The 17,918-nt window shown below is 42.2% G+C and overlaps 1 protein-coding gene across 1 annotated transcript; it reads right to left on the reverse strand.

Moving 5' to 3' along the window:
* Nucleotides 1-12,347: 12,347 nt before the first annotated feature.
* Nucleotides 12,348-15,899, reverse strand: LOC146663331 (gap junction delta-3 protein-like). The gene is made up of 2 exons (XM_085415260.1): nucleotides 15,822-15,899; nucleotides 12,348-15,388 (listed from the first exon to the last, which is right to left on the reverse strand). Exon 2 carries the CDS (start codon nucleotides 15,173-15,175, stop codon nucleotides 14,324-14,326), a length of 852 nt encoding a protein of 283 aa, XP_085271386.1. The 5' UTR covers nucleotides 15,176-15,388; nucleotides 15,822-15,899; the 3' UTR covers nucleotides 12,348-14,323.
* Between the last annotated feature and the right edge of the window lie 2,019 nt (nucleotides 15,900-17,918).

Below are 17,918 nucleotides of genomic sequence, written 5' to 3' on the forward strand. Positions count from 1 at the left end.
AGATGAATGCAGAGATACGCAGAAATACACGGATGAGTGCAGTGATACATGGATGAACGCAGACGAGCCGACAACGAACACAGACCGACACCCACTAAATATACACACACAAGGTAATCAGGTAATCACACACAGGAGGGAAGAACAGCTGAACCTAATACACCTGGGGACCGGAGGAGACAAGCTGAACACAATAACAACAGACACAGACCTTCAGAACAGAACAGGAAATCCAGAACACGAGCCTTCAAAATAAAACAGGAAACAGACTGATGTACAACACAACACGGGGACATGAACAGAGCACCAAGGACAGACACAGGTAGGGCTGACAATACACCAAACTTCAGGTTAACCCTAACTAATACAGATCAGAAAAAACGCAAAACGCTGGGTCAACGACCCAGGACCATGACACTTACAGTCTCAAGATAGATAGCAAAGGTATGGAACTATGCATTTTGAGACACAGCTAAGGTACAGCCAAAACTTAAGCAACTGTGGCTAGTTTTCTTGGCATGTCATGAACAAGAGTGGGCTACTGGATAGAAAATCCCCAACCTGCAAAAACACTGGAATATTAACATGACTGCCATTCACTGGATATTTGAGTTTTGAACAGAGTGGTGGATAAACTGACAGACTGTGTAATCCATAAAATCCACTACAGTCGATTATAACCTGCTATGTTATGATAAATTCCCACTACATGATATTGAAGATTTCCATGTCTTAATAGTAATACCAATATGCTGTTGAGTGTATTCATGCTTTAATGTCTTTCTGCATTGATTCAAGTGCTCCGGTGGAGTCCTGTCAGTGTTAATGTTTACCTCGCTTCACGGTTATTTACTTGATAAAAATCTGTTTCGCTCTGTCTATTTAAAGTATGCAGGAGTTTGTCAGAATGCAGTCAGTCTGCGTCCCTGACAGCCCGACTTTGTGCATCTCTCAGTCTTGTGCTTTGAAATGTCCCCTAAAATCTACCTTCTGGATCCTCACCTATCACCCTTTTCCTCTTCCTCGTCCTCTCTCCCCCCTCACTCCATCTTACTCATCCTGCATGTCACATCACATTTCTCAGGCAGCCTCAGGAAAAGGGCAGAGGCCTTACGAATTGATGTGGGTCGCTTACAGGAGCATGGCCAACACAAGGACAGGAACACAAACACACACTCACACACAAAGGTGGATGATGTGGCGTCTGTGTACACATACCGCCCTTAACCTGTCACCTACTTTCATCTGCAGTGTGTTACTGACAGAACCGCAGCCTCTGCATCCGCACGCAAAATATTTATTCATAAATCAGCGCACTTTAATTTACGCGGACACACTCGCTTGCCTTTGTTGTCTTTATCGTGACAGAGCTACAGTGCACGGTTACCCCACATCTTGCTACAATAGGTCTGAAAGGGAACGATCTCTCTCTCCCTTTCTCTCTGCCGGCTTGACCTGAGAACAGGCTGGGCAATGACGACACCTATTGGTGGCTCTGTGACTCTGTGCCGCAATGGGAGCATTTCAGAGAATATATGAGATGAATAACCAGCGATATTGAGTGCATTCATCATCCGCTGACAGTAAATTCACAGAAGAAAATTGACATTAGCTCATAAACATCTATCACGGGCCTGTGTATTCGGCAACACACATTCGAGTGTGGAATGTGTGACGGATGAATCAGACGCAGTGGGGCAGAAGCGGCTACGTTGTCATATTTTCAGCTTTTTATATCAGTGCTTCATTGTTTTCACACACACACGCTTCCTATCTGTCCTTTCTCGCCATAATCTCCTTTCCCATGACACTTCTTTGCTACTCCTTTTATCCTGATTTATTCCTGTTTCCCACAGCCTACATGCAGTCTTTTACATGTCCACTTAAGTATTTATCCCTTCTAATTGGTTAGTGGGGAGCAGAGAGAGAGACCGGGAGGAGGGGGGGGAGACTGGTGTAAAAGGGAAGTCCCCGGAGCCTCTGAGGCCTGCTCCATGCCCACTGGACTGGAAGGGAGCTAAAATGTAGTCTCCACCAGGCATCGCCCTTACGCCTTCAGTGGACTGGAGAACGTCCAAGATGGATGCCTTCAGGGCTGCGTTGCTGTGAAACTTACACTAATGTAGATAAATCTGCAACAGAGAGAGCGAAGCTGTCCATTAGCGCTTGAATTTTACATACTAAAAACGTGATAGCACGACTCAGAGCTGCCCATCTTAAGCCACTTTTGAAACCCGAATATGATTTTAGGACGGTGACAAGCACAAAGAAATCATTTTGCATCAATAATGCATCAAAACTTCATCCATTAGCTCACCGAACAAATTCCAAGGCAGGAACCGCAGCATCATATCAGCTCAGCGCTTTAGAAAAATGCTCGGTGGAAAAAAAAAAAAATGGAGCAATTTTTAGAAACGGTGTCTTGAAGCTCAGTGATCCAAAATGCTTGTGCATGCAGCTGTCTCCCTGAGGATAGAGGAAAACAATGGTTCTGGATGGAAAGAGGGGAGGAGAGATGGCAGAGAGGGAAGAGAGAGAGTTCACATAAGCCCACAAAGAGGAGGAGAGGTGAACTGGAGAATGATGCAGAATAAAAATATAGAGAAGCTGTTCAGTCTTTATATAGATTCTTTTGTATAAAAGGTCAAAGTAGCAAGAGGGACGAGTAACGCCGTCCCCTCTGTGGCCTTAATTCCCCCTTTCCTTCTCTCTCAGAGTATCTTTATTATCAGCAGTGGTGTGAAAAGTGCCCATTTTTACTCGCCGACATCAAGCAAAGCACTTACTTTTGTTTGCTATAGGTGCCTGTAAAACTGCAATAGTCCACCACTGTGTATCTTAAATTCTCTCAAAATCCTTAATCTACCACAAATGATCCTTATTGTCTCATTAATCATAGTAGCAACAATACTGACATAACTCTTTTTGATTTAGTTGCCAAAAGGAAAAAGTTAGTCATATGAGGCACCGAGGACATAATATCACAGTCCTGAGGTGATCTATATGTGGTTTGAATTGCACACACACACTTTATGTTTTGTTTAGAGATAGACTGGAGACCCCCACCAACTGGTCGATGTCCAAACATCTTGTGCTGTGATACTCTTTCTTTTAAAAAAACAGTCACAAGCACAGTCCAGTAAAATCTTGAACTTGCTGCGCTCACTTTTGCTGTTATTCTTGGACTCTGGGGTTGCACTGCATGATTCACAGTTCAAAATAATCCTTATATACACTGGGTTTTGGTGTGACCCCCCCTCCCTCAGTTCATCTTCTCTCTGAAACAATTCTTTTTTAGCTCCTCTCCCTTTTAACCTAACTTTCTTCTTAGTGGCTCCCCTTCGCAAACAGAAGGTTTGAACAACAGGTGTGTTAGGGACACCCACCCACACTGGGGTTCGTGAGTAGAAAATACTGTCAGCTGCAGCTATTTGACAAATTACAATTTTAAAAGCAAAAAATATGATTGGTTTACATATGTCTGTGAAGGTTCTCAGTCATCCAGGTCATCGTAGTCAAAGGAGCTTGCAAAGAAAAGCGTCTGAACTTCTTTAAGTTACTTGAAGACTTTTCACCTCTCATCCGAGAAGCTTCTTCAGTTCTAAGGTCAAATGACCTTAGAACTGACCTTAGACACACACATGTAAAGGAAGCACTCAAAACGTGCGGCTATCCTAAATGGGCGTTCTTAAAGTCAGCAAAGAGGCACAGAAAAGAAGATCAGACACCAGCGAGGGAGGATAAGAAGGACAGACGCAACAACATTGTCATCCCCTATGTAGCCGGTGTATCAGAAAAACTCAGGAGGGTTTTCTCCAAGCATGACATCCCGGTGCATTTCAGACCCAGCAACACGCTCAGACGAAAACTAGTTCACCCGAAAGACAAAACGCCAAAACACAGACTTAACAATATAGTGTATGCTGTACAGTGCAGCGAGGAATGCTCAGACCTCTACATTGGAGAGACCAAACAGCCACTTCACAAGCGCATGGCACAACACAGAAGAGCCACCTCCACAGGACAAGACTCAGCAGTCCATCTGCATCTTAAGGATAAAGGACACTCTTTCGAGGACGCCAATGTTCACATTTTGGACAGAGAGGACAGATGGTTTGAAAGAGGAGTGAAAGAAGCCATCTATGTCCACTGTGAGCGACCATCTTTGAACAGAGGCGGGGGTTTACGACACCAACTCTCTGCCATCTATAATCCAGTTTTGAGTTCCCTTCCCAGACGCCTTAACGCCCACTCACATCCTGGGCCATCTGACCTCAGGAATTCGCATGATAAGGTGGGGCCAGGTTTCACAATGAGCTCACCCGAAACTCTGGCTGGGACCCACACCCAGTTTCACACCTTGGCTTAGGCGATTAGAGGATCATCAAGGGGTCCTTTTGTCCCCCTGTGGGGGGTCACTCCCACTAGGTTTATTTCTGGGACTCTCCACCATTTGACCTTAGAACTGAAGAAGCTGAAGGAGTAACTTAAAGAAGTCCAGACGCTTTTCTTTGCAAGCTCCTTTGATTGGTTTACATAATACAACTGCACTTATCCAGGTGAAACATTTCTGCAGCATATAAAATTGTTGAGGCTGCTTCCAGTATGACAAACTGAAACAAGAAATATATAATAAAACCTGCAATCTTGACTCATCTCCACCTATGGACATGAGTTTAAATTTATTTTTTTGGCTATTTCATGCATGCGCATGAATTTTGTTGATGTTTCCGTACTTGATGATATATGTATTTCCTTTTGTAAAACATTATTGATTTGTATCTGTGCTGGTCGGCAGGTACCTGAGCTGCTTTTGCTTTTTGGCCGGTCATGGTGGGGGTTTGCGAATTGGGAGTTTGGGTGGAGTGTGTAAGTTGGGGAAAAGGTGTAGGGAAAATATTTTTTTTCTATTTTTATACAGATGTAATAAATCACTGATGAAAAATTGTATACCAGTCAGAGAGGAGCTATTTATGTGAGTGTTTTTCCCTGACTTCGTAAGTATAGTACCATACTGTACCATCAGAGGGGAGAAAATGACCTTAATCTAGCTTTTTGTGTATTCTAATGACACCCGTTAGAGCCTACTCCAAGCTTGAAAAGTAAAGCAGAAATGTCCTTGAGCAAGGCACTGAAATGCTCCAGTGGAGCTGCTTAGTGGCCAGAGAGTAGCCTTTTATCCAGCTGTATCCAAGCGTGAAAATGTGTAATGGTATAAATATGAGTCGAGGTGCTGCATGATAAATCAGCCATAGCCTGAAGGTTATAAGAAAGATGTCTCTGTGTTCTTTGACACCGGGACTCTAAGATGAGAAGATGGTCGCATGGTATTTAAATTTCTCCTTGTCCTATCAGCTTGAACCCGCCAGCTGCAAAGGAGCAGAGGTCAGGGTTCAAATTGTGACAACTGCAAATGTCAAATGAGTTTTGTCCCCTACTGGGACTGTCACCTTGGTTCACCGTTAAGGAAGCCAACCAACCGGTAAGGAGATATTGAAAGAACGAGAGAGCGAAAGCAAAGTGGAGAAAAAGGACCCATCTCAAGAGGGTGGGTGGATGAACACATGAAAATTTTGCATTGCATAATGGGACATTGCGTAACGTGTCCCATTTCATACCATGTCACACATTGATATTAGAGTAGGGCCCCGCATAATGCTGCTAGTAGGCAGCCAAATGGGGAGAGCGGTTTTTCGGGGGTGAGGTGAAATGAAGGGGGAGGGAAAAGCATGGAGGGCTCATGGTTCTGTCTCCGAGCAGAAGACATGGAGTGACGGAAGTAGACAGCCAATGGGGTGCGGGCACGGTGCGGTGGAGAAAGTGGGAGATGGAAGGGGGGGAGGAAGTGGATGGTGACGGGATGGAGATCGTGTGTGTGTGTGTGTGTGTGTGTGTGTGTGTGTGTGTGTGTGTGTGTGTGTGTGTGTGTGTGTGTGTGTGAGACGGTGGGTGGGCGAGAGCACGGTCGGTACTGGTATTTCTACCCTGTCACATCGTGTTAGTGTGCAGCCGAGCACGACTGCTGAGCACACCACTCTGGACAGCTCTGCACGCACAGGGTGAACCATGCATGCACACACTTATGCACACACTCACACAAATACCGAGGTATACGTTCACAAGGACACAGTAGCTACACTTGAGTGCGCACACACACTCTCTGTAATCTCCCACGAGGACCGCAAGGACATCAAAAACAAGTGAACACCAACGGAGAATTGACAGAAACCGGGGGAGAGCTCAAACTCCCAACTTTACTTCCATCCATCCATCCTTCCATCCTTCCATCAATCTTAGAGCAATATTACTTTTTCCATTTAAATGTGCAAAGGAAAAGACAAAAAAAAGATACAAAATTAATCAAAAAGCATTCATGTTCATAAAATATTGCAATCTAATGTTCCTGGCTCTGTGCTTTAGCAACCCAGGCAATACCTTGTTTTGGAAAGAAGCTCTCAAAACAAGGCAGTCAGCTCATCCACTTTCCGGTCACTATTTGCAACATGGCCTTTTTTTGTGGCCATAAGCCCAAAGGCCTTTACGCAATATTTTCCTTGAGAAAACGATAGCAGGGGTAAGGGTGGGGGTGAGATAGGATGACAGTGTATCATTCACATTGTAGCCCAGCATCCCGTAACCCCCACCCAGCCCCTTTGGGCAGAGGAAACAGGAAGAAGCGAAGAAAGCAGATGGAGGGAAAGAAACAGAGGCGACGAGAACATTTCCTTGCAAATGCTGCGCACAGTGTGCCCCGTGGCAAAGGAAAGAGAGGAAGGGTGGAGGGTCCAGATGGGTGGATGGATGAGGATGAGGACTAGGAAGAGTGTCGAGGTGTGATGTGCGGTGACCCGAGCTCTTTAGTGACGCCATAAACATAGAGGCACGCTTCAGCTGCTTTGACCGAGGGAAAAGAGATGGGATCCATCAGCTCTGTGTCCGGCTGTGTGACGGGCTAGAGATCAGCAAGTACACACAGAACTGTACGGGAAAGCGTCAGCATTACCGAGGGTCGGCGAGGTCACGGTTACATAGTTGCGTAACTTGGCCCTAAAAGACTCTAAGGTGGTAATCGAACTTTTCTGGTAAATTAGCACCAGAAAGGCACATTCAGTCTGCAGTGACAAATACATTGTTTGCACCAAAAATGACCTCATGCCTTTGCATGGCTCTCTGAAGGGAAGAGCTCAGAGTTTTGGAAAACGCTGCATTTTACTTTTTTGCCAACATCCACTCTTATTTTCTTATTTTCATGAGCATGATCAGCAGGTAGCGACTAGGTTATATTTTTTGGGGGGGGGGGAGTTGCTAAAAAGCTGGTGAAGCCAGCTGCAGTCATAAACTGTGTAGGTGTATAACACAGACACAGATACCTGCTAATAAAAATAGAATTTCATTCCCTACTACTTCACAAGCCTCATGACAGATAATTCCAATAAAAATACTACAAAAGGCATCGACACAACAACTGTCACCTCAAGGCACTTTATGATACGAAGAACTTGCAATAATAGATAAACCCCCAACAATCAGATCCCCACACCCACCCATACCCCATGAGCAAGCACTTGGTGACAAGGGGGGAAGGAAAAACTCCCTTTTAACAGGAAGAAACCTCCAGAACCAGCCACAGGGAGGGGCAGCCATCCAAGCGACCATTTGGGGGCGAGGGAGGGACAGGAGAAAAAAATAGACACACTGTGGAAGAGAGCCAGAGATTAATAATAGCTAATGATTAAATGCAGAGTGGTGTATAAACACAAAGTGAAGGAAGGTCAGTGAAGAAGAAACACCTAATGCATCATGGGAAGCCTCCAGCAGCCTAGGCCTATTGCAATGCAACTAAGGGGGGGCACATGATCCAGTCCTGACTATAAACGTTATCAAAAAGGAAAGTTTTAAGGCTAATTAAAAGTAGAGAGGGTGTCTGTGTCCTGAATCCAAACTGGGAGCTGGTTTCAGAGAAGAGGAACCTGGACGTTGAAGGCTCTGCCTCCCTTTCTACTTTTAAATATCGTAGGGACCACAAATAAACCAGCAGCCTGAGATTTTGAGTATAGGCTAATATAAGCTGAAAATATCGGTGTGACTGACTCAGTTATAGATGAATATGTGTACTTGAGTCAGTTTTTCCAGCATTTGTTGTTTTCCTCTGCCATTTCTTCGTTTTGTTTTGTTTTCCAAATAAGCATTTGTCATTTGGTTGTCACAGGAAATGCTCTCTGTTTGTTCTCCTGCCATTAATCACTAATCAAACCCCCATGCAAGTTCATTAGCAATAAAAATACATACAAATGTAAGACGTCTTCTTCTGTGACTTGTTCGCCAGTGTTTACTCTAACCCTCGGAGACTTACATCAACATCATTGGGTCACACGCTACCAAAGTCAGTCCGGTAAACAAGCTGCTTGATTTGCTTAGAACTGGGCGCTGTGCCATAAATAAACCAAATCAAAGAGTGACGCAGTAGCTGAGAGTGAGCTGTTCATACTTTGTTTGGAGCAGAGAAAGCAAACTGGCAAGTTTTGTCCCCACACGACTGAACAAGATGTGGGACGCTCAGAGGCACTTCGCACGTGGAGCTGTCACTCAGGTCGGTGTGTACTGAGGGAGCCTCCGAGGAGCGCGCAGAGGACACAGGTAGAGCGCGGGGAGCCCCTGAAGTGTCTCATTCAAGGTGGAGAATGAAAGAGGGGTGGGGAGATGGAGAGAGCAGAGAAAGATGTTATCATTTCCATCTCCTCCTCCGTGTTGGTGTGAGGGGAATCGCAGAAAACAGATGACCTACATTTTCTCTGAGACAGCACCGAAGCCTCCTTGGATTCAGAAGAGAGGGAAAAAAGAACGAGAGAGAGAGTGTGAAGTGTAGGAAAGCATAGAAAGTGGAAAATAGAGAGGGTAGAGAAAGAAAGAAACAGACAGGCTTCCAGTTTGACGAGACAGACTTAAAAAGGTAGAAATGCAGGCGGGCAAAAGGAAAGAGGGGAACGGTAATCCTCTTCGACTCTTCCTTCCTTCCCTCTCGAGCGGTTATATAAAACACATCTAGAATTCTGCTCTGTGCAACATCAAAGAAGCTGCACCACTTTGCAATCTGCATATATGATGCGTCCAGGGAACTGCAGGAGGGGTTTGTGTGTGTGTGTGTTTCCTGGAGGAATGCATAAAGCAAAAAATAAGCTCCTTTGGAGATTATTTAGATCATCTTTGTGTTCAGATGAGCCACTTGGACCTATGGATGCTTTGGTGTTCAAATGACGGTCACCTTGTTTTTTTTTATGTTCCAGCGCTCTTTCTTAACTGAAAACACAGAACCAGTTCATTCAATTTACCTCAAATGACAAAGCTTTAAAGCAAGTAAGATATTGCACAGTTTCAGTCTGAACTGTTCGTGAAGAAAAGAAGCGAGGCCTAAAAGGATTGATATGCATGAATAAACCCTGCAGTGTAAAAGATACTGTCACTGGGTGTCACTGGGATAATGTGGCTGCAAATTAAGTCATCTTACAGAAGATGAGTGGCATAAGTGTGGGATTTAGTGTTCCACTGCTGCCCCCTACTGTTGACAAGACGAACTTGACAGAATAATCAAGGTTATCATTTTTGCTTTAGTGCAAAATTTCTTTTCAGCAAATTCTTTTGTGGTATATTATTTTAAACTATGGTGTATATTGACTTCTTTAGCAGACTGTAGTCCAAAAAAATGTACATATGCTCCTCAGATACTTCCACCACAACCTGAAGTTGATCTAAGATGATTTGAGGCATGTTACGTGGAACATCAGTGTGTACCCAACAGAAGATGTAATCACTGTGGTCATTATTAAGGCACGGTCATGGTTAGCAACAACACCCAGGCATGCTGTAGTGTTTAAATGATCATCTGCACCATTCGGCCACTAGCAGCAGGCTGAAGTGTTGATGCAAGGATCCACGCTTTTGTGTTTATGATTGAAACTTTTCTTCCAGTGGCCTGTTGGCCGATTCGGATGAGCCTGTGTCAGCAGTACCCTCGGTTTGAAAGTCTTAGCCAGCAGGAGTGGCACCAGGTGTGGTTTTCTACTGATGTAGCCCATCCGCTTCAACGTTGTGTTGTTCAGAGATGCTCTTCTGCATTCCTTAGTTATAACGAGTGGTTCTTTGAGTTATCTGTAAACTTTCCATCAGCTCGAAGCAGTCTGGCAATCTGACCTCTGCCATCAGGAACTGCTCACTGGATTTTTTTTTTTTTGTTGGCGTGTGGGAAAATCCCAGTCTGAAATAATCAGACCAGCCCATCCAGCACCAACGTGCCGTGTTCAGAGAACCTTAAATCACCTTTCTTCCTCATTCTGATGGACTTGATCACGTCAACGTGGCTAAACTCACCGAGTTGTGACATGTGTACCTATTAAAAGGGCCAATCAGTGAAGGGTAAGTTATATCATTATTACGCAACTTATAATTATGCAACAGTGGTTACACTGCAGGGCACAAAAATTCACTGTCTGGAGTTTCTGGAAGTTTTTGTTATACAACTGGTGTCCCAAACCAGTTTTATCACTAATCCTGGCAGGAAAAACACCTGCTTGCCAGAAATGTGAGGTGAGCAGAGGGAAACCATCTCTGTCATTCAAAAGAACATGAGAGAAATAACTTTTACACATACACTGCCCGTACCGTCAAGGTCAAACATCCAAGTGAGGTAACAGCAAGCAAATCAAGTTCCTGAGCAGAGGGGGGCTTTAATATTCATGTTGTGCAGCTGAGCGGTGATCAAATGAGACTGCTTTGATTAGAATATTTTACACCACCTGTGCATGTGACACAAGTATTTAGGTCAGAGTCAGTGTTGGAGCTACAACAAAGACACTAAAATGAGACAGGCAAACTGAAAAAACACCCAGCAACAGCAGTTTTGAGATCAGATGATCGCAAAGGGTAACGTTTTAAAAAAGTCTGAACCATGAAATAACTGCCAGAAATGTACATTTTTTAAACCTTCTTTCAAATGAAATAAAAAAGAAATGAACTAATAAATCTTTTTTTTTTTTTCCAATTTATTGCTTTAAAATGTATTGTGCAATTTATTTAGGTTTTTCAGGAGGAAAGAAAATCCACAGTGATGATGCAGAGGTCTCGAACACTCACAAAAACTCATGTATCAAATATGATACTCTTGGCATTACAGGGTTAAGGCTTTACATAACAATTTTTTTGACTGCACACTGAATGAAATTCAGCGCGATAAACTCATGAACAAAAACAACAGGTTCGTGTCCAAACTTGCGCAGCAACGACTCTGAAAAATGCCACAGAGCTTGTTTCTTATGACATGATTACATTCACCCCCCATGATCCTCGGCCACAAACAGAAACGGCGCGCATGCTGTCTCGTGGTGTGTGGTGTGCCGGCACTAGAGCAACTTATTGACGGTACACTACGATATCCTTTGAAAAAGGGCGCCGGGAGAAAAGCTGCTGTGTCTGATTATTAATAGTGAAATGTGTTGTGACATCAATAAAAGGAAACACCGTTGAACTCACAAAGAGTCTATTCATTCGCTCACGACCGTGTCGGAGACACAAATATAAAAGCTGAGCAACCAGTCCAGATGTCTGCTGCTGGTGTGCGCCTCTGAAAGTTTCCCAGCCATCGAGGCTAAATACTCCACTTCAAAAGGAGAAATTCAATTCGTTAAACTCCACTTGAGATCTTTGTTGTTTAAGGATGCTGTAGCATTTTTAAATAGGAGTTAGAGTGAAGTGAAGTCATCCTTTAAGAAATGTAACACCACTTTTGTAGACTGTACCCTCTATTGAAGGTTTGGACATTTTAACCATGGTTTTGGTTAGCAGATGATTACAAATGAAGATGAATTAAAAAAAAAAAAAAAGGTTAATCGACTGGGAAAACGCAGTGCAGATATGAATGCGAGTAATGCATTCCTTATACTAAATGGAGTTTGTCCTCTAAGGCTTTTTTTTCTAGAAAGGAAGTGTGTGGAGTTGGCCCCGTAGAATGTCAGCAAATCTTACATTAACCATTGATAAAACCATTAGTCACAAGTTATGAACCCCACATAAAGACATACCAGGCAACCATGACAGGCGTACATCACAATAATATCACAATATGGCTTTAATAACCTCATTTAATTCAATTACAGTCATATCGATTGTCCATTCATTTAAAAAAAAACACACATTTGAAAAACTAAACAAAACAAACAAACTGAAAGTTACAAGCTCCATCACAAGAGTTGGAAACCGTGATGTAATTATGTTTTTATTTTATTAAATAAGTTAGCTATGACTTGATGAAAGCAGATTTTATTTGCTTTGAACAAAAACACAATTACTGTATCACAGTCATGTACTGCATATTTATCTGAAAAGCTGATCAGCAAACAAAAATAATCAGTGAGTAGAGACTAATTTGTGACTAACTGTAAGTAATGAGTAATGAGCCGAGTGAATAACCTCAGTCTGTGATCTGCTAAGTAAAGTGCTGATGCTAGGTTTTACTTTTAGCTCGTGTGTCATGTCTACATTCAATTATGTTTCCTGTTTTATTTTGAAAGTCTTGTGTTTCCATGTTCAGTGTGTTTAGTTTTGCTTCCCCTGTGACTCTATGTTCATTTGTGTCAGCTGTGTTTCCGCTTCCCTCATTATCCTTCTGTGTGTTTTAGTCGTCTGTTCAGTGCGGGTCCGTCTGTTGTCTTCATTTCAAGTCACAGAGTCTTGTTTTCAACTGCTCAGGTTAATGTACATGCTCATGTTTGGATTACTTCAGTGTTCAGTTATATGTTCTTGTCTCTTTTCATTGTTTTCATAGTTAATCTTAGTTTCCCCTCGCCTTGTTTTTTCTGTTTTGTGTATCAGCTGTAATAAAGGTTCGCTTTGTGTTTAAACCTCAGTTCATGTCTCCCGTGTCTGCATTTGGGTCTGCTTCACAAACACACCTGCTTCTGTCAGCTACTCTGACAGAACGGACCCTGAACAGAGGAAGACAAAGGACTAAAATACACAGAAGGATAATGAGGGAAGTGGAAACACCTGGGGAAACACACCTGACACAATTAAACATGATGCCACAGGGGAAGCAAAACTAAACATGCTGAACACGGAAACACAAGATTTTCAAAATAAAACAGGAAACATAATAGAACATAGACATGACACACAAACTTTACAATGTGGACACATAAAGATGAAACACATGACAGACTAGACAGGAAACATGATATATAAACCAAGGGGTATGGAAATATTAACTAAAATTCATCTCAGATAAACTAATAATAATAATAGAACTTAACACTATTTCAATATAACATAAGAACTCAAAAATATAACAGAAGTGAAAATGGAGATCCAGCCCCCTGACAGTTATAGAAACTCTTAAATCTCTGTCAGAAACTCAAAAACACAGTGAAAAAACCCTGAAAAACAGGGTGACCAGACGTCCCTCTTTATGTGCGACTTTATTCCTTGTACCCCTCCCCTACATCTTGAGACAATGCCACACATTTTGACTAGTACTGCTGGCTGTGCACTTTTCTGAAGTCTGGCATTTGAAACAGAAGGGAAGTTTTTTTCTGATAGTCAGAAGGTTAACGCACCTAATGATATACTCACAAGTGGCTTCAAGTCGAGTAAAAGCTTTGCAGATTTTGGTGAATACGATGGAAACTACCTTGAATGAAATGAAGCAGCGATATATTCCGAGTAACAGAGTTTGCATGTACATCCTACAATCTGATAACGTGCAGAATTTGGTGTATTTGTATTTTTAAAGTAGACACGAAAATTTGAGACTACTTCCCAGCATCTCACTTTGTCTTCACATTTACTTTGCTGGGAATTTGGTCACTCTACCTTGAAATAATTCCAACATTACAGATTGGATAGAGACAGATGCCTCCATTTACAAAGCCTTACTTCACTTTCCAGATCTGCTTAAATAAATTAATCTTCACACGCTGCCTCAGGGCGGATTTGTCCTTTAAAGTGGGAACAACACAAACACAAAATGCAATCAGTCTTAACAAGTGTTATCAAGTGAATTCCAGAAAGTTCTCCTTTAAGCCTTTAATCAGTCACCAGAACGAACAAGTCAACAATGTCTCACATGCATCCTTCTTGTCCTTCTTATCATCTGTGTTGTCTTTACTCATTTCCTGAAATTTGATGGGTTAGCTTCCATGCATTTTTTTTTGAAGTGTGTAAAAACTCCTAAAAAGGGAAATTCTTTCAAGTGAAATGGAATTAGAAATGTTGCTGTGAGTTTAAAATAGAAAATAGAGGATGCTTTGATTGCAGCATGTGCTACTGCAGAGTCATCTCACACCATAAGCATCTTCCTTCTCACATATTTTCCTCTTGGACTCTTGCACTTGCAATAGACCTTTCGACCGGAGCTGCTTCTCACTGATCCCTTCTTCACTTTCACACTGCTGGCTGTGCTCTCTGACAACGTATTTCCTCCCGATTTCTCCTGTGTCTCCTCTTTCTCGAGGTTGTGGAGGTTCTCGCAGTCACAGTAGTAGATTTTGTCCTCGTCGTTTGAGCAAAACCACTTTCGAGAGCTGTAAAGAAGCTCAAAAAAGCTGGAAAATGCTGATATCACCCCTACAATAAAGTAGAAGAAGAGAAAGATTGTCTTCTCTGCAGGCCGGGAGGTGTAGCACTTCACTGTCAGGGGGCAGGGAGAACGACTACATTCAAAATAGGCTTTTACCTCAAAGCCGTAGAGATACCACTGGGTAAATAGAAAGACAATTTCTGCCACCAAGCGGAAGATCACAGTGATAATGTAAAGCCTCCTTAAAGCTTTTTCTTCTCTGTTCTCGCTGCTCCACCTTTTACTCGATGGGGGGGGATTAGCACTCTTTTTATGCTGGTGTGTGGCGTACACGAGGAAAAGCAGAGAAGGTGTAGCAATGAGGACTATATGAAACACCCAGAATCTGTACTGGGAGATGGGGAAAGCTAAGTCATAACACACCTGCTTACATCCTGGCTGGAGGGTGTTACAGATAAATTCCTCCTGCTCGTCCTCAAACATGTCACTGGCCACAGTTCCCAGGATCACTATCCTAAACACCAGCATGAGGAAGAGCCAGAAACGACCCAGCATCGGCGACTCAGTCTGGAGGGCATCGAAGAATCCACCGATGAAGCCCCACTCACCCATGACTGCAGCACTGTCAGGTCTGGCTTCTTTTAAGTCTGGAGGCTTGTTCACCTGTCTGTCTCAGAGCAAAGGCTGCCTTTGTTTAAAAACACTAAACTAAAATTCTTGTTATAATCTCCCATATATGACTCACAGTGAAACTAAACCCAATAAAAGTGATCAAAAGAAGTGGGTTCATAGTTTTTGCACTTTAGGTTGATTGAGTTCATATTCCTGCAAAGACAATAATTCAAGGACATCACTAAAGGAATCAAACAATATCACCAGCCTACAATAAATCTCTATATTTCTTTTGCTTTCAGTTAGCGTAATATTTCAAAGAACTAGGAAGCTGACAAACTTAAATTGTAGAGTATAATAATGCAGTTTTGCAGAATACAGGATTTGTAAATGATTTTGATTACTAAAGGCTGACTCTCATTGACATATACAGGCTGGTTGAACTGCTCAGTCAGAGACACATGTGCTGCCACAATAAAAAAGGTCGAGCACACATTTGATTTAGGATTTAATCTGCAGTATCTAGACAAATGAATGACCTACACCCCTTAAAAAGCCTTAAAATTCTCCTACCATGTATAAGCTCAGATAAACCAGATAAAAAATGGTCAATTCTCATGCCCACACGATCTTATAGTGTACTCACCCTTAGCTCTCTCCAAAGTGCCATGTTCCTCAGGCTGGCTGGCACTTATGATTGAAAGGGCGGCAACAGTTGTCAGGAAATTCCTGCTACGTCCTAATCAGTGTCCATCCAGCCCCAGACAGAAGGTGTTTATCCAAGAAAGGCAAACTCTTGATGAGCATTTCCTAAATGGCAGGAAATATCTCTTTTAAGTTGGTCCACCAGTTTCCCTGGTAACCGCATGAGAGGCTGCATGTAAAAAGAAAAAATTGGGAATGTTTTTCCTCTTCATTTAGTCAGCTATCACCAAAATCAAAAGAGCTCATAGGTTTTCAGTTCAGGCTTTGTTAGCTATAGAAATGTTCCAGTAGTTTTGCATTGACAAGCTTTTAAAAGAAGTTTAAGGTTTAAAACAAACATGTTAATGGTATGAAACTCGAGCTGTGCTGTCTGCTGAAGTTACAACAAAATATTACTTGTTTCCCCCTACGTAAATATTTAAATATTTCTACAGAGCTCTGATTTTGGAGGCAAAATATGTGGCAAGTGACATGAAACAGGACACAATAGTAACACAGTAATAGCAACACAACTTCAAATAAACCATATAATTAATGTAAGCAAGTCAAAATTGTGTTTTTTAAAGGTATAACATGACCAGCCAAAAAATATTTACAGGTAAAGGCGAAACACTAACAAGTGGATTATAGAACAGAGTCCCTTTATTTTAGTTAGTTTTAACTTACTGAGTCTTTCCAATTATCTAAGCCATCTTCTTATAGGTTGTGTGTATTGTAACATAACCTTTATCTTCTCTTAAAATTCATCAAACAAAACACATAATTTATAATTCTTGGTAGCTGTTTTGAAGTGAAGAACGGTCTGCTTGCACATCTTTAATGCTGCTGCACATAAGCAATGTGTTTCTTTGTGAACTTTAACAAAAATCTAAATTGCAATTTGTTATTTTACTGACGTCATAACTTATTTATGACAGTCAATGCTTTTGAGTGCTGTGATATGCTCTAATAACCGTGCAAGACTAAGCACCTGGTTTCCCACAGTCCAGCAGCATACCAGTGCAGGACTCTGCAGTTTCTATCATGTTGTTGAAAGTATGCAAACTAAAATTTGCAAAACATATGTAGCAATATTTATATGACTGTGCTACAGGGACACTACAGTTGTACTTTCATATGTGAATAACAAGATGCACTTATGACTGGATATGGAGAAAAAACAAACATAAAAACCACTTAAACCTTGGCACTCTCTGCTCCCAGGATGCCTGCCAACCTGTCCTCTCAGCACAAATTACTTCATCTGTAAGTCAAAGAAATTTTTGAGGATATCCTGCACAGACTCATACTTTTTCTGGCTGACCACATGGCTAAATAGAACTTGAAAAACAAATGGAAAAATGTTGACGTTTCATATGGTTTGTAAATATGTAAATAAATTCTTGGGATTTCACAGAAAAGCACCCAAAGACTTTATTCATCCTGCTGTGAATGTGTGCAAATAAGTGGCAATCGTTACCACAGAGTTGCAGGTGAGGGAGCTCTGAAGCTTGAAGACTTTATGGAGGCCGGCGGCCTCAGCCTCCCTCAGCTTCTCTTCTGTTATCTTGACCACAAAGCGCAGTGTGATGTTCTCTTGTATCTTGGTTTCCTTCCCTGTGTCCCTCATGCTCGCCTCTGTATTTAGTCAGTCTTGTCCCCAAATTCACATTTCATTGTCTTTGACTCAGTGTGTGTCACTTCCTGTTTTATTTTGACAGTACCTCATCTCGTGTGTGTCTTGTTCAGTGTTCCTTTCTCTGTCTCTTTAGTTTGCATTAGTTCTAGCTGTGTTCCCTTCTGTTGCCCATCCTCTCGTTATCCTGAACGAAATTCTAACTCTACTCAGTCTACCTCTGCTTGTTGTCACATCATCCCAATTTGCTGTGTTTCCTTTGTTTATCCCTAGTTTCAAGTTCCGAGTTTTACAGTTTCCTGGTTTCCTCCTGGCCTGCATTTTTGTATTTTTTGTTTTACAGTTTCTTGTTACAGCAAATGAAGCTGTCTCCTTTAGTTTATTCCCCTGTCTCCAAGTCCTGTGTGTAGGTTCTACCTTGCC

Source organism: Rhamphochromis longiceps, linkage group LG8 (genome assembly GCF_057381845.1).
Source record: "Rhamphochromis longiceps isolate RC_006_pf linkage group LG8, R_longiceps_female_GT1.1, whole genome shotgun sequence".
Classification (NCBI taxonomy): Eukaryota; Metazoa; Chordata; class Actinopteri; order Cichliformes; family Cichlidae; genus Rhamphochromis; species Rhamphochromis longiceps.

What these genes read in the sequence shown, in the direction of transcription:
- LOC146663331 (XM_085415260.1), bottom strand. Translation starts at nt 15,175, where the DNA reads ATGGGTGAGTGGGGCTTCATCGGTGGATTCTTCGATGCCCTCCAGACT.